This window comes from Photinus pyralis, unplaced genomic scaffold (genome assembly GCF_008802855.1).
Source record: "Photinus pyralis isolate 1611_PpyrPB1 unplaced genomic scaffold, Ppyr1.3 Ppyr1.4_LG1, whole genome shotgun sequence".
NCBI lineage: Eukaryota > Metazoa > Arthropoda > Insecta > Coleoptera > Lampyridae > Photinus > Photinus pyralis.
This window is the reverse complement of record NW_022170249.1, coordinates 37664213-37688591: the sequence shown is the minus strand read 5'-3', so window position 1 is coordinate 37688591 and position 24379 is coordinate 37664213. Positions and strand designations below refer to the sequence as shown.

The 24379-nt window shown below is 39.6% G+C and overlaps 2 protein-coding genes and 1 long non-coding RNA gene across 4 annotated transcripts; all 3 read left to right on the top strand.

Annotated features, from left to right (window-relative positions):
• The first annotated feature begins 3520 nt into the window (after window positions 1-3520).
• Window positions 3521-5376, top strand: LOC116159856. Its single transcript, XM_031472941.1, has 2 exons — window positions 3521-4924; window positions 4984-5376. The coding sequence occupies exons 1-2, from the start codon at window positions 3562-3564 to the stop codon at window positions 5367-5369; spliced, it is 1749 nt and encodes a 582-aa protein (XP_031328801.1). The 5' UTR covers window positions 3521-3561; the 3' UTR covers window positions 5370-5376.
• Window positions 5377-12951: 7575 nt separating this feature from the next.
• Window positions 12952-13572, top strand: LOC116160842. Its single transcript, XM_031473976.1, has one exon. The coding sequence runs from the start codon at window positions 12952-12954 to the stop codon at window positions 13570-13572; it is 621 nt and encodes a 206-aa protein (XP_031329836.1).
• Window positions 13573-22318: 8746 nt separating this feature from the next.
• LOC116159029 lies at window positions 22319-23931 on the top strand. Of its 2 annotated transcripts, none has more exons than XR_004142883.1 (5): window positions 22319-22564; window positions 22788-23159; window positions 23210-23375; window positions 23431-23591; window positions 23643-23931. It is a non-coding gene; the product is annotated as an uncharacterized LOC116159029 (long non-coding RNA). The 2 variants fall into 2 exon arrangements; XR_004142882.1 differs by having other exon boundaries at window positions 22321-22564; window positions 23637-23930.
• The last annotated feature ends 448 nt before the right edge of the window (window positions 23932-24379 follow it).

The following is a 24379-nucleotide window of genomic DNA, read 5'->3' as shown; positions in this document are numbered from 1 at the left end:
TCCCAGACAGTGTAATAGAAGAGTTGGTTACATGCACAAATATTTATTTGAAATTGATGCGCGAACGGTACGATCGAGCGAGCGATTGCCCAGACACGTGTTTTGATGAAATACGAGCTCTTATAGGTCTTCTTTACCTAGCCGGAGTAAAAAAAAGGTGCCCATCCGAATTATGGAGTAGCGATGGTACGGCACCTGAATATTTCCGGGCCACGACGTCCTGTAGTCAGGGAGACATTTCTGAAAAAGGCTCTCTAAATCATGTCTAAAGGCGTTTTGTGCTACAAACTTGCAACAGGCGGTTCTATACTAATTTGCCCCCGCTGAAAACGATGCGCCCTGTTGCCAGACCCGATTTTGACATTTAAGTCCTTAAATCCAAGATGGCGGCCAAAATTGCCGTTTTTTCGGTTATTTCGAGCCCACAAGGTAGCCACTGAACGTTTTGAGTAGTTTAAGGGTAGAATAACATCTAGTACACACGACGACACTGTTTAGGCACACTTTCGTATTCATATTAAGGGCATAAATGCCTAAACTCCGCTTAAAAACGTCAAAAATGCATCATTTTTTTTCTTTCTGACCGGTTGCCGGCGTCCAATATGCATTCATATGGTCAAGTTAATATTTAAGTATGTGGGGACCTCCAGTAGCGCCATATGCCTGGGGCCTAAATATCAAGATGGCGCCTAAAAAGTCCAAAAACAGTGAAAAAGTCGTTCTTTTTGCCGTAGTTTTACTACACTGGCCACACATTTCCCATTTCGATGGCCTGGAGCCATAATATGAGAATTGTGAATATCATTGTGGATGTTACACAACTGAAGGGCTGATTTGCGGAAGTGGGGACTCGTCTCCTATAAACTTTAACTATGGAACCAAGAGGCACAAGTTGGTTTGGCGGCGTAATTTGAGGGCAAATATATTAAAACACGCTTCCCAAGTTTTCTTTGATTTTTTTAAACTATAACGTAACACTTGGCAGTCGAAACTGTTTAGAATATTGAGCAACTTGTCACCCTAACTTCCTAATTTATGTTTCCGAATGCGTGACCAGGTGGACCATAAACACATGGCCACATTACATGGGGTTTTCGAGGATATTAATTTAAGCAGTTTTGAACAAGGCGCATTCTGAACCGCGCCGGGATCGGTCGTTTAGCAAATAATGTAATCCAGTAATCTTAACATGATAAATTCAAGTTTATACACTTTTAATTTAATCATGCTTGTTATTCAAATTCAATAACCTGGTCCTTCGTTCGAAGTCGGAGATCGATCCAAGATCTCAAACATTGGTCCATTCGAGCAACGGATGATCCAAAACGCTATGGATATTTAATCAATCAAGTAACTCCACCAGTGCGTAATCATCGTGGCATCGGAGTAAAGGTCAGATATCTCTTTATATATTCTCCTTTAATACTTTCCACTGTGTCGCATGCAAGGTGTACATCTAATCAAACTTAACATTGGGTTCTAATCAGACAAATAACTTGCAGAAATCCAATTACTTATACTTAAAATGGCTAACGACCTTAAATCATTAATTAAGGCGCGTGGTCACATTAAGGCTACGGTAACAAAATTTAAAACTTATTGTGATTCATTAAATGACGGCAGTAATTTGACGCAAACTCGAATTCGCTTAACGAAATTTGAGGGCAGCTGGGACGAATTCAAGACGATTCAAAATAAAATCGAAGATTTAGACGATTCGGTCCAACAAAAGGACGAACGTGATGCATTTGAGTTCCAATACTTCGAGCTTACAACAAAAGCCGAGGAATTTCTAAGTAAAATGTCCACATCTGCAACTCCCAGTTTAGTCAGTAATAATAATTCTGCATCGTTAATTGAGCAATCACAAGGATCAGCAATTCAGTTACCGCGCTTGAATTTACCACATTTCTCCGGTCAGTATCAAGAATTGGTTTCGTTCTTTGAAACATTTAACTCTTTAATTCACGATGATGCTAAAACAATATTCAAAAATTGCATTATCAGTTAATTACCATACTGAAGAAATAGAGCTAGAAATTGGACGAATCCGAAATAGCCAATTCATCTTTAAATCTAAAGTAGCGTTCTGTAAAGTAATGGTACGCAGAATGGAGAAAGGCCAACCTTGGTCGAAGATGCGATGCATGTGGTTCTCTTTAACCGCCGGGGCATGATAATACAGGAATAGTGATGGATTTCTTACCATCAAACGATGGGTGCTGCTGCATCTAGTGAGCCAGTGTAGTATAATTCCGGATACGTTTTACATTCGCATATGGGTAACCTTGAACTAATTTGCAGACACCTTTTGACAGCATTTCCATTTGCTGAAATTAGGTAACTGAGTCGTGCATCAGAATTGTTAACAAGATTCGGTCCACGGTTGCGTATTAATCAATAACTGTTTTTGCCCGTTCCCCTTCCGGAATATATGTGGTCACTTGTATCTTGCGATCTCTGTGAAGAATAAGCGGTTGGCCGATTAAGTATCGTACTTGTGAGCTTACTACGAGTAAGGCATTGCCCTTCAAGCATTGATCAGTTCATTGCGTTCCAAGCTCTGCAGCTTGGGAATTTTATTTTGTTTGCAGATTTATGGATGCGAGAACTGGGCTGACTTAGCTGGATAACATCTTAAAAGTAATTGAAGTACATTATTTCGCACTATTGCAAACATTTTCTGTGAAACCGAAGAGATATTCAACAAATGTGTCTTAGTCCGTTTAGATGGCGCTAGAGTTTAGTTTGGATACCCTCTGATCATATGAGAATGGTAAGTGTATTATTTTGAAATATATACTCAAACATTTTCAATAGCAAATTGAAGGTAAGTCAATTTGGCAGGGTTGGCAAAAACCCGGGTTTTTGTATAAAAACCCATGGGCTTTTGGGTATTTGAGGTTTTTGTGGGTTTTTCTGGGCAATTGGGTTTTTCTGGGCAATTGGCAATTTTGTATGAATATCGTCCGCATTATCACCACGCCATCTGTTACAGGATAAAACAAACACCTCAAAGCTAACTGTTTAGGGTTATGTTGGTTAAAAAAATCAAAACAAACGTTCGCGTTATAGCGTTCGCGTGCTCTTTCTTTATGTTTAACTCTGAGTGTAAGCTTATTACGTAATCGTTGTCGGTGTGAAGTGTGTTTGTGTAGATTACAGCTTACAAGTACCATTATCTATAGGTACCTAAAGATATTAATTAAATAATTCTTGAGAAAAATAAACAGGTATGTCAATAGTGGTGCGTCATTCTTATTCTTAATTTCTTCTACACTACAGATGATGGCAAATACGCATATGGACACAGATAGGGACGCGGAGGTTATTGCTATAGAAAATATTGAGTTCGATTCAGATACATTATCATCAGGTGGAGATGAACCTGATGAACATGCAAAGGCAAACAGCAGAAAAGGAAAACGGGCACAATCAGAAACTAATTTTTCTAAAAAGAAAAAGACCACGACAGAACAAGTGGATGGGAGGGTGGGTGTGGGTGGTTCAAATCATGGTGGTGGTCGAAGGAAAGATTGTAGCTGGAATCACGTGAATGTAATGAAGAAACAGTGTAAATACTGTGAAACTGTAATAAGTGCTGGAAGATTGAAAATTGAGCATGTGAGGATACATTTGAAAAAATGTAGAACATATTTGCAAACTGTATGTGCAAGTTCTGCATCTGCAGACGCAGATAGTAAAAGTGATACAGAGACCAAACTTATGGATTGCGATGCACATTCACATACAGCTACAAATGAAATTGTTGAGCCACCCACTACAAGTGCATCAGCAACAACAGATATAATGCTCCATGAAACGCCGACTTCAAAACCTTTTGAAAAGAAGAAGACACATCTTAATTTAAAACAAAAATCGATCACCGGCCATGTTGTTAAAACAAATGCCGAGACAGCAAAAAAATTGGATAGAAAAATAGCATTATTTTTCTATTCTTGTAACATTCCATTCTCCGTAGCAAACAATCCCAGTTTCATTGATATGATTCATGAATTACGACCCGGTTATAAGTGTCCTAACAGGAAAGATTTGGGAGGAAAATTACTAGACGACGTCAGCGAATCTATTGATCTTCAGATGATTGAAGACCTTTGTAATAGTAATCGTCCTTTAACAATTTTACAAGATGGATGGTCAAATGTGCGAAATGATCCTATTATAGCAACAAGCATACATACTGGGAAAGATTCGTATTTACTCTCCGCCACGGACTGTGGAGCAGAAAAGAAAACAGCAGAATACTGTACTCAATTGGCCATACAGTCCATTGAAGATTGTAAACGAAAATACAACAAAGATGTATTCGCGCTAGTCACCGATAATGAGAACAAGATGAAGATGTTAAGAAGAAATATACGGGAAACGTATTCGGAAATTTTAACCTATGGGTGCAGCTCACATTACTTGAATTTACTAGAAAATGTTATTTCGCCAAAAACAGTATTGAAACATATTATTGAAATACAAACTTATTGGAGAAATCATCATCAACCGCATGGTTGGCTACGTGAGAAAAATGGAAAAATGCCCCAAATTCCAAACGATACACGGTGGAATTCCCAATTAGATTGTGTAAGGACTTACAATCAAAATTATTTCACATATAGAGAAATTATAAAAGAACACCCGCAAGAAATTATAGAGCCCATTAAAAGAAAAATTAACGATTTTAATATCTACCAAAATTCCCTGGATTTAGAAGAACAGTTAAAAGTTGTTGGTACTGCCTTAGACACGCTACAGGGTGACAATGTCTCATTAGCTGATGCAGTTCATTGCTGGATTAAGTTATTGGAAAGTGATAGTATGCAACATTACAAAGATGATGTTCTTTCTAAATTTCGGGAGGCAATGCAACCATTTCATTATGTTGCATATTTGACCGATCCAAAATATTTAGGTAAGTTTAAAGCCTCGTGTGTCAGTTATTTTTTAATCAAATTGTCTATCGCCTAACAGATAAACCTCTACCCGAACAATATGAAACTGAAGCTGAAGAATGGCTTGCTGAACAACATCCCAACTTCCTGAACGGACTTCTGCTCTTTAAAATAAAAGACGCCGACTTTTATCCTAAAGCTATGTTTACTGATTCAGTTGTTAAAGGCATGCCTGCTCATAAATGGTGGACTGTAATGAGTGTTAAATTCAAGGATGAGGAAAGGAAGAAGATGGCAGTGTATTTTTCCCAGCTGCACAGCTGTCCTGCCAGTTCAGCAGCCATTGAACGAATTTTTTCAACTTTTGGTTTGGTGTGGTCCAAACTACGCAATAAACTTGGAGCTTCCAAAGTTGAAAAACTTGTTAAAATATATCGATATTGTCAAATAAAAAAAAATAAATAAAAGTTAGAAAGCCAATATATAATAATTTATCAAATATCATTATAAGATTATAGAAGTATTATTTTTTTCTAGTCGAAGACTCTTCTGTTATATTTTTAAGTAATGTATGTCTATTACTGGCTTAATGTGAAATAAAGGTATTTGTATGAAGTACTTGTTAATGAAAATAAAAACTAACCTAACGTACTCTAGGCATAAAAATACAGTTCCTTTGCAAAAGCTCAAAAATTATAAAACCCGGGTTTTTGATACGAAATGTTTTTGTAAAAAACCCACTCGGTTTTTGTTGGGTTTTTGTTTGCCAACCCTGCAATTTGGTACTTCATTTTGTATCCCTACAGTAAATTTTTTTGGTGTAAATTAAATCTCATCTTAACCTATATTTTGGAGGATACACTTTGTTTCAAAATTGTACGTAGGTATAATTACCTAGATCTGAAGATAGTTCAAGTTCTGTTTCCTCAATTGTAGTAAGATTGTTATTATAATGATCAATAAATGGATTGATTATCCACAGATTACCAGCACGCACATCTTCTTCTGGGGGATAGTACTGGTCAAAAGCCATAGAAAGTTGGATGATGCTAATTGATAAGGAACCATGTACCAAACTGTCTATCTGAGTAAATTAGTGCTTTGTAAATGAACATGTTTTTGTTTAATTGCAATTGTGTTTGCATGAGCTTCTTACCAGCGCCGCCAAATTTGTGAGTAAATTGCAGTATTAATTAAATACATGTTTTCTAAGTTTGAAAATATAAACAAATTAACAACTTTTGGTGGATGGTTCTATTTCAATAATTGGATAAAATTGATTTATTTCTCGAAAAAGGTCCACATACCATGGTTCTCTTTATAATAAAAGGGGAAAATGCGATAGGACTCTTTATAGAAAAACAAAATTTGTTTATTTCTTCAAAAAATAAAACAGATGTACAGTAATAAACTTCTTAAGATTTAGAACATTGTCCTTCTATTTCTACTTCAAAATCCGGATTGGCTCCAAAGCCTTCTAAATCGTCTTCAAAATTTTCCACTTTTTTTATGTTGTAGAATGCAGTTGCATCTTTCGGAAGAAACTTTAATAATGACCTTATGTCGTCCCATTTTTTCTTGGAAATTGCTTTCCCTTCAGGGTAAAGCGTTTTCAATAGGTGTGGATTGATAGAGGTTTGTGGTCTCTTTCCTCGTACTGGTTTCGATATATCTACTTCTTTAAAATCATTTTCTTCTGCCGAATGTGATTCCGCCAAAAAGATTGAATTCGGTTTTGATTTTTCAATTCTTATTTTTTTTGTTTTCAACCAACTAATTTTTTCTTTACCAATACTCAACTTTCGATTAGAAATTTTGTTTTCCATATCTTCGATAGAGTAAAAGTCGTCAGTATGCATTAGGGTAATTACAAATTTATTGTTTTTCTTACAAGATCCAATTACAGACATGAAGTCTGTCAAAGTATAAAGACGAACCTGATTTTTTTAAGGCCTCGTTCTATCTGCCCAAAATCCGTATCGTTGGGTAAATAGCTGTGCCCAGATTCTAGGTACTTCAAAACAATCTTGTTTAGTGTGGGATGCTGTACTAACACCGTTTTCAACATTAATACTATTTTTATATTTCGATTTTGTCCCCCGCAGCTATCTGACCACAGTATTAACTCCTCCACTCCTTTTTTAAGATGCACCTCAACAAATTTTTTTATACAGGATCCCACCTCTTGAGCACCTCTCCCCGCTTCTCCTTCTTTCCACAGGAAACAGTAAGGAGTGTTTGACGATCCCGAATGAATACCTTCATTATAGATACTTAATTGCCTCTTGTAATAAACAATATTTGTTGGCAGTTTAGGCAATCCTAAAACCTTTTCCATGTCATAAGTAAGCGTTTCAAGAAGAGGATTCTGAACTGCTTCTTTTATGTCTTTATTCAATTCATTTCTGGCCAACTGCGCCCTTTGAAGGTGTAGGTCATGTTCTTCTTTTAACATTTGCTTTTGAGTTTCATCTTTTGCATTGTGTACTTGTGCAGAATACGCGTCGCACTTATTGCACGTATCCTTAACAAAGGTCCGTAGAGTAAATACTGTTGCTCCACTACGACAGTATCTTCCACTTTAGGCCAGAAGAACTCCAACTTGTTCTTTCTCGATCTCTTCAGAAACTTGATCTCAACTGTTTCATTTTGTTTTCCTTCCTGACGAGTAATTGTAACATGGCCAAGATACCATTTGTATCTGTTTCGTCCTCGATTTCAGAAAAACTTTCTCTATCGCTACTGAGATCGGTACTGTCATCGCAAACTACTTGACATGTCGATTCTGAGGATGAAGATACCACATTTGTATTCCTATTCCTCTTTCCTGTCTTCCGCCTTTTATTTGGGCTTCTGCCGACTTTCTTCACTCGAGTCTTGACTGTCGATGCTGTTGTGGGCGGGGTCCCCTTTTTTTCTGCCCGCAGCTTTGGCTGCTAAAGAGCGAAGGTAAAAACATGCTGCTGTTCAAGTCGGGATTTTCTCGAAAGTTGACAATAATATTAATGAGCACATTTGCATTCAGTTTCAGATATACATAGCAATTGGTCGAAATAAAGCTCTCTCCGATTTTATAATTATTTGTGACCAACCACTTCCGCCAAATACGCAGGAAAAATACACTACTCCAAATATTAAAAATTCGGCTTGCTCTGTCTAAATTGGGGTCTAAGTATGAGTCTAAGGCCTGGCGCATTACCTTCACAAAAGCATGTGTACCCTGGCCGTTAGGTACTTTTTCCATTAAGTCGATCACAGCCAGCGAAAAAATTTTCTCCGCAGCTCGAAAATTCATTTTGTCCTCCAATTTTAAGTCTGACTGTGTCAACATATGCTCGTCTTTGGTGCTATGCAGTATCTGGTGTTTAAAATGAGCTGAAGATACGATGAATGATCCAAATGTCATTTTATTCGGCTGTTTAATAGTCGTGTCCGGAGTTTCGTGCCGATATGCACTGTATCTTGGACAAAAGAAATCGAAGCTGGATCTCTTTCGAACCCTGCTTGAAACCATTCCCATTCGTACGTTTTATTTCCTGTTTCGGGGTTGGGTAAGCCAGAACTCTGACGCATAGCTTTTAGCAAGCGAGAGTCTCCATCAGACAAGAATCGAGCCCGCCCATTTCGCCGTCGCCAGTCGGTCGGCGAGGCTGCGTTCATAAATTAATTATGAATGGGAATAGAAGTTGGGTGAAGATGGAGGTGTAATCATTTCAATCACATCAGTAAATATTTTATTGTCACATATAATTATGAGCAACTCCGCGAAGATATTGTGTAATGTCAACGTCCTGATTATCCCATCTTCGCAACAGTGTCAAAAGTCTGGCATCTGCCTCCCGATATTTCCTCTTTTTTTGAGGTGGTGGATGACCAGCAACAAGATGTTCCAACGCTGCGTCTCGTCCCTTTTGTACCATCCTTAATCCATCAATGAAGCGAACATGAGAAGCCTCGACGAAATTATTCGTGCGATCATCGTCATTGAGCGTCCGCAAGTCATCTCATCGTAATTTTCTTTAAAGAGATATGAGCCAAACTCCTCTACACGTATCCATTTTATTCCATCTCTGAAACTAACCTAATATATATTAAATATTAACATCTTTTTTTCTATTTATTAAATTGAATTTGTTTTGCAGATCGTCTATTTTGCGAAAGTGGGTGAACATATCCATGACGGTGTTATTTTGAGAGGAACGGAGACCGTTTCGTGTTTTCTTAACAATTTTTCTATTCTGCCAAAGTCCCTATCTGAATCGAGGTATGAATGGCCCACCTCAGGGAATTTATGGTCAATTACTTTGAAATAACCTTTTAAAATGATATATTAGTACAAAGTTATCATATTAAAATTTTTGTTTTGTCCTGCGCAGGAATCTGACCAAATTAGCAAATGCTCTTTGTCACGACAAGCGTCGTTCACTTGAACAAAACGTAATAATGTGCTTGCAACCTCAATACTACCGCGATTGGCCTCGTCTTCTGTCCACGTACAGCAAACTGCTTTATTTTTGCTTCCGCTTACCACGTGAATTCCTAGGTTATAGAACCCAACCTGACGCAAATAGAACGCTTTCGAGGTAGGAATTTTTGGCAAAGGCATCGTTTGTTGTAGGTCCAGCGTGATGTAGAGTATATTATTGTTGGTAGATAGTTTCTTTCTATCAGTCGCCATGGCTTCAACAGCTGCATGGTAGTTTGATATGTGCTCTTCATTAGACTCTCCAGCATCACACGTAGAGCAGGTGTCGCTTCTGGGATACCCAAACGACAAGTTGAACTGTGTGACAAAAATCTTATTATAAGTGGCCTTCTTTATCTTGAAGTTGTTGGGCAACTTCTCCTCTTCACACATCTCAAGATACAGGTTATACATCTTTGTAAGGTTTAGTAATGGTGACAAGTACAACTTATACGCATTTTTGTTGCGCGAATAATGTGATTGCTCCGCAGGAAAGCTTGAGATATGTTGTTTAATTTTATTTAACACTGCATCACATATTTTGTGAGGTCTACTCGCATGTCGACCTCTACGATCAGGTGGTGGTGCAGAAGCACCACTTTTGATCCAGCTTATAATGATATCCACTTTCTTTCTCCCAATTCTGTACAAACCACATAAACCCAGTTTACATACATCCGTAGTAATACCAGTGGCGGCTGGTGGCATGAATCAAGTGAATCACTGATTCACCTCAAATCTAATTTTTTTCATGTTGTTTAAGCAATATTTATTAGCACAGAAATGTTTACTTATTCTGTATTCAAAGCCCAATATACGAAACAAGCCCCTGAATAGAGCGCAACCAACACAACATACTTAAGCTGCGTGCGTCTAATGTTAGTTTTCACTCGAAGAGAAGCACAATACCGGCCTTGACTGCCGTGATTCATTCCGTACCGCTTGTTTACGAGGGTTGTCATGGTAACGACACGTATATCCTATGACGTATCAGGTGCATCAACGGAATACTGTGATTCTGTGTAATGTGTATGCTATCCCCGTAAGCAAGGCGGCGTAAAGTAGGCTTGCAATTGCAATTGGAACGCGGCGCGGAAACGTTTGATTAATTAAATTAATTCCGTAGTTTTGATTTACTTACGAGTGAAGTGATTATGATTACATACATTCTATAATCTGTGCTGATTTGATTATAAGAATGGAATCATTGCCCATTTACGATCCTGTGTGTATATTGTTAGAAACTCCTTTTTCGAGGTGGACAGAAAATGACCAGAAAGATTTTTTAAATTGTGATAAACCGACCCCCAAATTAGACGTTAATAAAGTGTCGAAATGGAAAGAACGCGTTTGTGTTAGAAAATTTCAAACTTCTTGGTATTCCCAATTTATGTGGTTATGTGGAAGTTATTATCTTAAGAAACTTTTTTGTCTGCCATGTTTAATTATTAGTTGTAAAGCAAACGTATGGAATTCCTCTGGTTTTGGCGATTTTGGTAATGTAAGCCGTTCTCTACATAAACACGAATCGTCTGCAGAGCACTTACGTTCTACCTTGGGTTTTAAGAAATTAAAATCAAATATAAGCACCATACAAGATGCTATTAAAGAAAATTCGCGAATGTATATTCAACAATTTAATGAAAATGTTCGACTAAATAGAAGTTTTATGGAGTTACCTATTCGCGCTGTACTTTTTTTCGGAAAACAAGAATTAGCTTTCAGGGGCCATCGTGAAGATGAATCCTCAAGTAACCGCGGAAACTTTAAGGAACTTTTAGAAACTCTAATATCCGTTAGTCCGGCAAATATTCAAGAACATTATAAAAAAATAGCTCCAGTGTTTAAAGGAAATTCCAAAATAATTCAAAACGAGTTAATCAATTGCATTTCTGAATACATTGACGAACGTATCGAAAATGAAATTAAATCATGCAATTTCTTTTCTATACAAGTGGATGATTCTACAGACATCGGTCAAAAATCACAGTGTAGCATTATTATTAGATACGTGCATATGGACATGGTTAAGGAACGCTTTATAGGATTTTACGACGTGAGCTCTGATCGAAGTGCTGATTATTTATTTAATCTCGTGACAAGTGTAATGGAAAAGTATGACTACAAAAAAAAGCTTGTTGCTCAGTGCTACGATGGGGCTAGTGTGATGGCCGGACATTTAAACGGGCTTCAGGCGAAAATTAAAGAAATAGTTCCGCAAGCGGTGTTTGTCCATTGTCTAGCGCATCGATTAAATTTAGTGTTGGAACAAAGTTGTAAAACTATTTCGAATTGCAGAATTTTTTTTGCTACAGTAAGCGGTTTACCTGCTTTTTTTCATCATTCTGCAAAACGTACTCACGTAGCTGATACAATCGTTGGGGTACGGATACCTACAGCTGTTGCTACACGATGGACCTCCAATTCAAAGATTTTAGCTACAATATGTAATGAATGGGAGTCTTTGAAAGAAGTGTTCGTCCAAATTATAAACGATCCAAATTCTGACCAGAATTCAATTCGACAAAGTGCAGGATTTCTAAAAGAATTTAATGACTTTGAGTTTACAATACTGTGTGTTATTTTTAACGACATTTTTAGTTACACAGATATTCTTTTTGATGTGTTGCAAAAAAAATCACTAGACATTAACTATTGCACCTCAAAAATTTTTCAAACTCAAAAACTCCTAAACGATAAAAGATGCGAACTATCTTTTAAGCAACTGTTTGTATTGGCTGAAGCAAGAACAATTCTTCCAACTACTCATCGCCAAGGACGCGTTCGAATCACCCTTACAAAGGATCAGGCTTTCGAAAAATATAAATTGTTATACTTTGAAGTTTTGGATATAGTCTCAATGCAAATTAGCACTCGATTCGCCGACTTACATAGAGTAAAATTTGTAACTTTAATGGATATTTCAAATTTCTCGAACTATTCAGAAAAATTTCCAACGGAGGCCTTACAAAATTTAAAGGAGAGTTATCCCAACTTTTTTTCTGACTTTCAACTCCAGAGACTCAAAAGTGAATTGCAATTAATTTATGCTAGTGACGAGTACCGACTCACAGATGTAACTCAATTTTTAAAACGTGTGAGTGCAGATAAGGACGTATTTAAAGAAGCTTATAAACTTTTTTCTTTAATATTTGCTATACCCTCTACAAGTGTTTCTGTGGAACGCAGTTTTTCGTGCTTACGTAGAATTAAAACTTATCTTCGTAACAAAATTTCTGAAGAAAGACTTTCAAACTTGGCAAAACTTTCAATCGAAAAAGAATTACTTAACGAACTATTAGTGAATGAACCATTTTATAACGATATTATAAACAAGTTTGCTAACTTGAAAGACCGGAGAATTGACCTTGATTTTAAAAAATAAAATTGTGTGTTTTTTTTAATTTTAGATTCTCACATAATTTTCAAACAAAAAAGTATGGTGGAGGTCATCCAAAGACTGGGACGCAAAAGCGACACCGGTCTGAGGGCAGCACTCCAAAAGGAGGTGCCTCCAAAAAAGTTAAAACTGGGACCGTAAAGGACACCAGAACTTTTAGGGAAGCAGCAACAGGCTTCAGAATGGCTTTCGTCCATGAAGACCTGGAGGGAACGCTGTCGGAGGAGGAGACAGGGCGACTACAGACCTGGATCCTTGACCGAGTTGACGCTTTGGCCGTTGGGGCGGTTTCGCCCAAATTCACAGAGTGTCGCCACCGAGGGGGAGCGCTGTTGATAACGTGCGCAGACCAGGCATCGGTGGACTGGCTGAGGTCGGAGCTAGGGAGTGTAGCTCCGTGGGAGGGTGCGAAACTTCGATTCGTCGAAGCCAAGAACCTCCCAAAACCGATTAGGGCTCACGTCTGGATCCCCGGGGCTCAAGTTGAACCGGAGAAGATCCTGAAAAGGATCGAGATCCAGAATGCTGGTGTGACAACCAGCAATTGGCGCGTGGTTGACAGGAAGGAGGATCCCAAGGGACAAACTTTGATTGTCCTTATGGACCAAACTTCCTGGGAGAAGATGGGGGCCACGTGCAACCATCGGCCCTATGTGAACTTCACTAGGGTGACGTTCAAACTCCTCTCCAAGACGAAGGTGGAAGAAGAGGAGGTGACACGAATGGAGTGCGAAGAGGCAGCAGCAGGTGAGGGGCTCTCAGAAGAACCTCAACCAACTGCGCCAACCACCGCACTTCATTAGGTAGGTTCGGTCTTACTCTTCTCTTTATGGTAAGACTAGCACAAATTAATCTGCATCACAGCAGGGCGGCATCTGCCACCCTCTGTGCATACATGAATAAACATCAAATTGATGTAGCCCTAGTACAAGAACCTTGGACCTACAAAGGGCAAATACGAGGTCTGGGACTGAAAGGAGCGCGGCTCATTACTGAGCCAAACGAAATCAATCCCAGATCGTGCATCTTAGCTAGGGATAGCGTTAAATTACTGCCACTCTGGGAACTCTGTTGCAGAGACCTGGTGGCAGTAATGCTGGCAGTGGAAAGGGATGGGAGCGAGAGAGGGCTTGTGCTCGGATCCGCATACCTCCCTTACGATCAACCTAGTCCACCACCAACAATAGAAGTCTGCAAACTGGTGGAACACTGCCAGCGTAAAGGCAGGCAGCTACTTCTCGGATGTGATGCCAATGCGCACCACACTGTGTGGGGCAGTACTGACGTCAACAGAAGAGGTGAGTCTCTCCTAGATTATATTATTAATAATAATTTAGAGGTAGCTAATGTAGGCAATGAGCCAACCTTCGTCAACAGTCGGCGGAGGCAGGTAATTGACATAACATTTGGAACTGTTGCTGCTTGCAGCTCAGTACACAAATGGCATGTGTCGGAAGAGCCATCGCTCTCCGACCATAGATATATTCGTTTTGACATTGAATCTAACGAAACGGCTGTATCCGTATATAGAAATCCGAGAAGAACCGACTGGGACCTCTATAGAGAGAACCTAAAGGTCAATCTCGAGAACTGTCCTGCAGGAGTCAGTAACTCGGCGGAATTGGAGGTCATGGAATCAAACCTTCGCATGGCCATCAAAGGTGCCTATGAGGCAAGCTGTCCCACAAAAGAAAGGAGAACCTCAAACAAAGTGCCCTGGTGGCATGAGGGACTCTCTCGATTGCGGGCACAGACAAGGAAGCTTTTTAACAAAGCAAAATACACGGGGGAATGGGGTTCATACAGAACCACACTCACCGAATACAATAAGGCCATAAGAAAGGCAAAACGTGACTCGTGGAGGAGGTACTGTGAGGAAATTGAACAAATTCCAGAAAGTGCCAGACTCCAAAGAGCTCTACAAAAAGGAACAGAGGGTAGAATCGGTTCCTTGAGCAAAATAGAGGGGGGCTATACCGAGACCGCAAAGGAGACCCTGGAGCTTTTGCTTCAATCACACTTTCCGGGATCAAAGACCCTCGTTAAAAATGACGTGTGTGAACCAAATGCTCTGGAACCACTTTGCAGAGGGAACAGAGGAGATTGGGCCCTGGCTCGTCAAATAGTGAACCTAACCAAAGTTAGGTGGGCAGTGAGGACGTTCCATCCGTACAAATCCCCAGGCATGGATGGAATTTTCCCTGCTCTACTACAACAAGGTCTCGACCTGATAGCCTCCACACTATGTATTTTACTAAGGGCAAGTATTGCCCTAGGATACATACCTATGGCGTGGAGGGATGTAAAAGTCGTATTCATACCCAAACCTGGGCGAGACTCCTACGCCCAGGCTAAGTCGTTTAGACCCATCAGTCTAACGTCATTTCTCCTAAAGTTGTTAGAGAAACTTATTGACAGACACATAAGGGATGAGGTACTGGGGTCCGAACCCATTAGCAAACACCAATGTGCCTATCAACCAGGAAAATCCTGTGAACTGGCTATCCACAGAGTTGTGGACGCAGCTGAAAGAGCGATAGCTAGTAATGAGGTGGCTCTAGGGGCGTTTTTAGATATAGAGGGGGCGTTTGATAACACCACTCTAGAATCGCTCAACATGGCTATAGAAAGCAAGGGAGTACACACTACCATTAGTAGATGGATACATACCATGCTAAAACATAGGAACATTACAGCCTCACTTAACAACGACTCGGTAGTGGTCCGGGCCGCACGAGGATGCCCGCAGGGGGGAGTCCTTTCTCCTCTGCTGTGGTGTTTAGTGGTGGACGGACTTCTGAGGAGATTAAGTGAGGCAGGATATACTACAGTTGCATATGCCGATGACATAGTGATTGTGGTACGCGGAAGATTTGAGGAGACCGTGTCAGCAGTGATGCAGGGAGCTTTGACTCTGGTGGAAAAGTGGTGTAGAGAAGAGGGCTTGTCTGTTAATCCAACAAAAACAAACCTCATTCTCTTCTCACGTAGAAAAGGGCCGACAAAGCTAAAGGATATAGCAATGTACGGCACCAAGCTACAGTTAGTGAGAGAAGGGAAATACTTGGGCGTCACGTTAGACCAAGGGCTTACCTTCAAATCACATCTGGAGAAAATAGCGAACAAAGCCACAAAGTCCCTGTGGGCCTGTAGGCGAGCGTTCGGAAGCAAGTGGGGCCTATCGCCAAAGATGACCCACTGGATATACACTAAAATGATTAAACCAGTCATTACGTATGCGTCACTGGTGTGGTGGCATAAGACCTTCACCCAGAAGAACATACAGGAACTTACCAAGGTGCAGCGCAGAGCTTGCCTTGGAATTACGGGGGCAATGAGAACGACCCCTACTGCAGCTATGGAGACTCTCTTGAACTTACCGCCACTACACCTAGTAATTAGGGCGGAGGCGCTCAGAGGGGCATACCGGCTGAGAGTCAATGGCGAGGAGAGATCGTCAAGGGTGGGACACTCGCTCATCTTTGATGAAATCTCCAGGCATAAAACCCTCGGTATGATATCCGAGAGAATAACCAAAACAGTTTGTCTCACAAAACTGTTTAAGACGGCAATCCCCACTCGATCCGACTGGGAGGACAATTCCAGTAAGATAAAACTGAATGGAATCGTGTATTACACGGATGGCTCGAAAACTAAGGAGGGCACTGGCTGTGGAGTGTACGGAAGCAATGGACAGGGCTGCAGAATCTCTGTAAGCCTAGGACAAAAAGCAACCGTGCTTCAGGCTGAAGTATATGCAATCTTGACTGCAGCTTCTCGACTATTAAAAGAGAACTTTAACAGAAAGAAAATCTTTATAGTTACAGACAGCAAAGCAGCGATTGCAGCATTAAACTCATATGTAGTAGATTCAGGACTAGTCCTTGAATGCACTGAAGTGCTAAACGCACTAGGCAGACTTAATACAGTAACGCTAGTGTGGGCACCTGGGCGGGAATCGCAGGTAACCAGGTCGCTGACGAACTTGCGAGAGCGGCAAGCGCGATACCACTCGTAGGACCCGAACCGGCCTGTGGGATTACATATAACACAGCCAAAAAGGAGATACAAGCGAAACTCACAAAAGAGCATTGCAGACATTGGTCGGAAATTCCGGGACAGAGTCACTCCAAGATCTTTCTGGAAACCCCAAACGAGGGACTAGCATCATCCATCTTAAAGTTAAGTAGGATGAAGATCAAACTTGCAACAGAGATGGCCACAGGCCATTGTTGTTTGAACAAGCACCTGCACAACATGGGACTGACTGACAGCCCTCTATGCAGGGGCTGTGGTGAGGAAAGTGAAACACCACACCACGTTATCTGCCTATGTGAAGCATACACAAAGGCAAGAGAACGCCTACTTGGAAACGAGAAGGTTACACAAGAAGAGGTAGCGAAGATCCACCCTACCAAAATCCTGGACTTTATCAAAGATACAGGTATTCTTGAGGGGTAGAGAATACTGGGGAGCACAATAGACCAAAAGGTCGCGGTGCAGGAACCGAATGGGACCACCCCGAGAACAAATAATAATTAATGGTGGAGGTCATCGGGAGGGGTGGGGTTGTAGGAGACTAAAAAATGATGTGTGATTCACCAACTTTAGAGATCACGAGCCGCCACTGAGTAATACCACCATAAGTAACAAAGTACTTATACGTTGCCGTCTTGTGCTTCTTTGCGTTTACACGTTGTCTTTCCACCGGTCGGGTGGTTACGCTTTTAAAAAGTAAGGCGTTTTTGCTGTTGACGTCCAGCGAATAATAATCTTTAAGAATTTTTCTTCTACTTTCAGCGTTAAACTTGCTGGAACAATCAAGTCTGCATTTCTGATGACATAATGATCCTTCTAGTATAGACTTCTTCTCTACGGTGACATTTTTATAAGACTGATATTCTTCGCCCTTCTCTCTAGCCATCGATGCTGCCTTTCATTCCAGGTTTTTTCATTCCTAGGGCGCTTTCTTGGATTTGTTTTCTTTGGAGGGGAAGATTTTACGTTTTTGTAAAGGTTCTTGAACTTCTGATTCGATATTTTGTACATCTTCTTGAATTTTACCCTCTTCATCAATCGCTACACCCGGATTGCTTATGACACGGGCAGTATCTTCTAAGCTTGTGCCTGAATGGTTGCTGTCTGGTATGTAATTTTCATCGCTACCTGAAGAAAAGTCGGAAAATTCTTCCACATCCTCGTGATAATCTGGAGGTGTATATGAGACATTCTGAAGAACAGTGTAACGTTTTTCATTATTAATACAAGTGTTCGGTTCACCATGGTTTGAACATCCCACAGTACCTGAACTATCTCTGTCACATTCATCACAATTTGTAGTACTAATAGCGTTTGAACTGATAGTTTCTGAGACAAAGTTTGGTCCGTCGGCGTCGATTAGGTTAAAAGAAGCACATGCTACATATCGTGAAGGTTGGATTAAAGGCTCAAGTGCGTCTAGTGTCATACCAACTGATAGTAGTTCTTTATCAGGTGCATTCTGGATTTCCACACCTAAACACTCACTGCGATCTACAAGAAAAAGTAAAATTTTAGTCATAAAGATTATTGATTAGATCTATGACTGAAGTGACACGCTATGATCTTGTGATCGTATTTTTAATACACCACTGCTATAAGAAAATATCTATCTAAATATCACACACCATGGATTTCATGTCTGAGGTTATGACTCTGATTTTCAGAATCCCTTTCGTAAATCGCATTGTCATTAAATGTTTTTAAGGCCGCCTCCACCAATTTTCTTGCTCTTGACATGATCACTTAATAGATTTATATAAAATATACAATATGACTATATAAAATGGAATACACATCTATTGCACAACATTACAACGAGACACACGAGACTGAAATGATGTTAATTAAAAATATAGAAAAGTGCAAAAGTGCATATTCACATTACAACAGTGGACGAAGGTGGTATGTGTATTAGGGTGGAGTGAAAAAATGAGTTTTTTATGATTACATTCTAATAGCGGCAGAAACTTGCGTACTTGTATGCTTTGTAATTTAAAAAAAAGAAATTGTATTTTCGACAATGTCAAGAGGGTCCCCGGCGCCCATAAATGTTTCGTAATATTGAGTCGAGGGATAATGACTAATGAGTGCTTCTATTTTAACGTTTTCCATCCTAATCTTCATTTTCTTATTGTATGTGGTTATAAATAGTCTACAATAGTTCTCTTTCAGGCAGCAATCACGTGACAACCATGTGACAATCACGGAACTGCCCACAAATCCGATGTATTAGTGTAGTTCAATACAAGACGTCGTGTAATGTTGTTGCATTTTGAATAATTTCGTGAAACGTGCTTGTTGCTTGTGACTGTTTTTTTTGTGTAGAGATATTAAAAATGTTGCCAAATAATCCACCTAAAACGAGACAACAGGTGAAGTGTCCTATATTCGGAGCACCACAAACTTTAAACGAACTTGTTTTACCGACTTACGAAGATGTAGCAAAATTTTATTTGTTTACAAGATCAGTTTTAAAGCCTTCTAAAGGATCTAAAGATCCGACTGTATCTGAGATAAGTGAATCAGTTGCAGCAAAGCTGGAAGAAATATGGAAAAAGGCATCAATTCCAACAGTGTCTCATACGCGAGTTTTACAGCTGATACGAGCACACAATGACAAATATCTTAAACTTTTGAAACCATTTAAGGGACGTCAAAACGAGAAAAATTATCAGGAGAAATTATCGAATTTTCTGATAGAATGTAGAAAAAAACTGTTTGATATAGCATCCTGCAAGTGCGCTAGTGACAACTGTATGTGTGTGAAATCTAAAAAAATTCCTGCTAAAGAACGCGAGTTCCTCGACGATCAACGTTGCCACCGGAAAATGTGCATAGGAAACGTGGATCAACGAGAAACTGCAAAACTACAGAAACGATGCGAAAGAAACGTACTGGAAGAGAATAGGATAGTTCGCGCTGGTTCCTCCTCATCCGCCATTGCTAGCACATCAAAGTTACTAGAAGATCCTGTAGGATCCATTACAGTGGAAAATACATCCAGTGAAGATGAATACTGTGGGACTCCCGATAAAGTTTCAGCTTCAACTTCTAAAGCTAAACTGTCTCAAGATCGTGTCGCTCCAAAACAAATGCGTCTTCGCCTTCCGAACTTGGCAAAAGTTTCTGATCGGTATGGTTTATCTGACAGAGCAGCTGCCGCTGTAGCAACGGCTGTGCTTCATGATGCTGGCCTCATATCAAAAAGAGATTCACATAGTGTTATCGATAGGAGCAAACTTCGAAGGGAAAGAGTACAACAAAGGCAGTTTGCTTTACGAGACCGTGAGAAGGGACTAATTGGGTTATTTTTTGACGGACGAAAAGATAGGACCATTGTCAATGAAAAGAAAGGGAACAAGTACTATAAAAGAACTATCGTGGAAGAACATATATCTCTAGTAAGTGAGCCTGATTCTACTTTTATTGGACACTGTACTCCTACAAGCGGTTCATCTCAAAGTATCCACAGAAGTATCGTAGATTTCCTTAGAAATAAAAACATTTCCACAGAGCATCTTTCTGTAATAGGATGCGATGGAACTGTTGTAAATACAGGAAGAAAGGGAGGAATTATGCATTTGTTAGAAATGCACTGTGGTAGATCACTTCAGTGGCTTGTGTGCCTTTTGCATATTAATGAATTACCATTACGACATTTACTGCAGCGTTTAGATGGCGTTACAAGTGGACCTAGTGCATTTTCTGGGCCAATTGGGAAGGCTCTCAGTAATTGTGAACAAAAAGGTGTCGTTCGGTTTGAAGCAATCTCAGTTGATATACCATCTGATATTCCATCTGATCTTAGTGCAGACCAAAGGTACTTACTGGAAATATGGAAAGCGGTATCGACGGGCATATGCCCATCGGACTTTATAAATAGGCAACCAGGGAAGTTATCTCATTCAAGGTGGTTAACTACAGCCAACAGAGTTCTACGGCTTTATATAGCAACCTATAATCCAACATTCGAGCTAAAAACCATTGCAACATTTGTAGTAAAAGTGTATGCCCCGATGTGGTTTCTCATAAAACGGTATCCATCGTGTAAAGATGGATCTCGGCACCTATGTCAGTTAATTCAACTTTCAAGATATCTGTCTGATGAATTGAAGGAAATTATTGACCCAGTTATACAGAGAAACGCTTACGCAAGCCATCCTGAGAATGTACTGCTATCAATGATTACAGACAATCGTCCCCATATTAGGGAACTGGGATTGCGTCGGGTTTTGAAGGCAAGAAAGGAAGCAAGAGTCGGTGTCCGTGAATATATTATACCACCTCTAAATTTCCAAGCAAATGACTATGTTGAAATGATTTATTGGCAAAATGTTAAAGTGACAGAACCTCCCGTACTACGGTGTTACTCAGATGAAGAAATAATAGAATCGATCAAATCTAATTTTGAAGAAATGACTTTCCCAAAATTCCCATGTCATTCACAGGCTGTAGAGAGGTGTGTGAAGATGGTTACAGAGGCATCGGAAAAAGTGTGCGGATCAGACTCAAGAGATGGATTCATAGCAGCTTCGTTGGAATCAAGAAAAATTATGCCATGTTTTAACACGAAAGCTGATTATAATGTGCAGTAGAACAGTCATGAAAAGCAAATATTGTTATTTGTACTATGAAATACGAACACTTATTGGTAAAAATAAAAGATTTACTAATAAAAAGAATACATAGTACTTAAACATTACATTTCATTACGGTTTGATATGCTTACTTCCATTAAAATATTTAAGGCGCCTGGGGACCCTGAAGATAACATCCCAAAATCCTATAATTTTTACAGTAAATTAAAGTCACATATACACAACTTTTCCCCACTATTAGAAATTTGGCATTAAAATAAAATATTTTTTTTAGAATTTCACTCCACCCTAATGTGTATATCATCAGTATCCTTAACAGTGTTATTCTCTGGATGAAGGTGTTATGTACACATATAGCACCTTCATCTGTGACATTGAGCCATAAATGTTACTATTTTTAGGTTGAAAAACGGGATAAGGTCCCTTACCACTATCATTCATAAATGGTGGCACTTATAGATGTACATAACGCCTTCATCCTCTGTTTATCTTGATCAATAAGCGTCTATTGAACATTCTTATATAGGGTGTAAATAGACATAACACCTTCATTCATGGTAAAAAACAAAAATCGGAAAAAATGTTACACATCACCTTCATCCACTCATGTCTTCAGTTATCCATGATGGTTGGATATTCTATACGATCTTCATTAAAAAATTAAAAAATGGTTGCGCCGTTAGAAGAAAATTGAGGATTACATATTTTAATAAGCTTGCGTATGCGATAAATAAAGGTCAACAGGTCTATAAATGCCAGAGGGATTGATCTGAAGGGAATGTTTCGTAGAGTTATCCAACCAACATGATTATTAAAGTTTTCAGTATTTATGCAATTTACCTGTTCGCCCTTCCCAGGTAATTGTCCTCAAACCAATCCAAGAGGGGATGCAATTGGTTGGGAAGGTAATTACTGAGCTGATCGACTGCATCCTCCAATCTTTTCACGGGAACAAACGCCAAAGCAGTGACCATTCGAGCCTTCAATGAAAACTCTTCATCGTTCTGATATTCCGGCATCAACCCCAGCGCCTGTACATGTTTCCTCATATTATTGGCAAGATGGAAGAAACATCCAGCTATCGCGGTTCCAGGAAAACATTCCCTGATCGCTGAAATTGCGGCGAGTTCAAAATCACAGTGAACGGCAGTTGCGTGTAAGTTAGGGTTTAGTTCCAGAAGTTTGAATAATTGAGTATAGTCCAGGGTTTTAACTTGCAAAATGCGAAGTAGTTCCAATTTCTTTTGCATGTCATAGACAGTCATCTGGTGGTTAAGAATCTAAGTTTTCGACCTTCCACCTTGTGCTTCCCCCGTACCACCACCAAAACCCTTGAAATTTGGTTGGTTTCTTAGTTTTTCAATCATATCTTTTTATAGGTTCACTTGCAACGCCCGCTACGTTTACCCCTGGTATTGTGGATGATTTGGGCACGTAGCGGGTTTCGGGTAGTCGACAGTCGTAGACTCGGGTTGCGTAGACACAGTACAGTACAAGGATATGACAATGTTTATTTATAATTGTTATGTATTAACAAGAGCAGTAATTGTATTTCACTCCTCCGCTCGATCCTCTCTCCTCGACTCGTGGACACCGCTATCGTGGACGCAGCCGGATCTGCGCTGTCAACCGTCAAACGGAGGTTGTAGGTTTACGGCAGTTGCTAGAAATCTGGTGAATTAGTGTGATGAAGTTATTTACAAATGAGATGAGATTATTTACAATGAATGATGTGTTGCCTGGGAGCTATGGTAATGATTCGCTCAAGCTTTAAATTGTAATTATACAGGGCGGGTTTTAGGTTATGTTTTCCTCGTGCAGGAAGGGAGGTCTACGTGAAGCGTAAACGTTCTGGTCGGGGTTTGAATAAGGGAGAGTTCTCAGGGTTACCGAGGTACTGGTAGAATGGTAATTTCAACGACGGTGATAAACTCGACCATACGTTGGGCTAACAGGAATGGATTACGGTAAGGGTGGATACACTACAACGACAGTGATTAACTCAAACCATACGTTGTCCAGGGATGGGATTGCGGAAGGACTACAACGACGGTGATAGACTCGACCATACGTTGAAGCAATTAGATGGAATCGGGTTGTTATTTGCGGGGTTGATACAGCGACGGTGATATACTCGACCATACGCTGAATCGGAATCTGGAAGGGTGGTAGAAAGAACAATGGTAAATATTATAATTCAGGCGTGGATCTCGGGTGATCGTTTATAGTTGCAGGATCTGGGATCTGATCTCCATTTGGCTGTGCTCTTGTTTATATACACCTTACCGTTGTAGTGGGGTAAGGATAGTGGCAGGGATATCTGCGCAGTCAAATGTTTATATGGAGTGCTCCTGCCCTCTCTTGCCCAAAATTCGCATAATTTTTAAAAGATTTTATACGAAATCTGAATTATAAAATTACTGAATTTTTTTAATCCTTACACACTTTACAAAAAGATAGTGTTATCAGAAATTGTAGATCACAAAATTCGACACAACTTTGTTATACATTACTTTTTTGTGAGATGTTTATTAAAAAAGGTATAGAGCTTGAGAGTTGGTTATATTTTTAAGAATTCTGAAATTTGTATGTAGATGTTTTAACCAAATGTTATGATTTATCTCTAGAATTAAAAGTTTTATGAGAAAATATCTTGAATTTATCGTGGTATAAATGTTCCTACCCTGCACCCGTACCAAAGGGGATGAATAATAATTCCACTTTCAACCCTTGCTAGTGGAGATATTTGAATCCTTGTCATAATATCATATTTACATATCGTTGTTACCCAAAAAAAAGGTTGTGATAAAAAGACCTTTCTGTAGGTGATGAACAGCGAATAACCTTGATTACCCACTTCAGGAAACTTTTATGATAAGAATCACTATCTATTCAAGATGCTACTGCAATGGATCTCGGCGCATCCTCAATGATAATAAGAGCTGGCGCCACTGCAGGCTTGAAGTTTCTA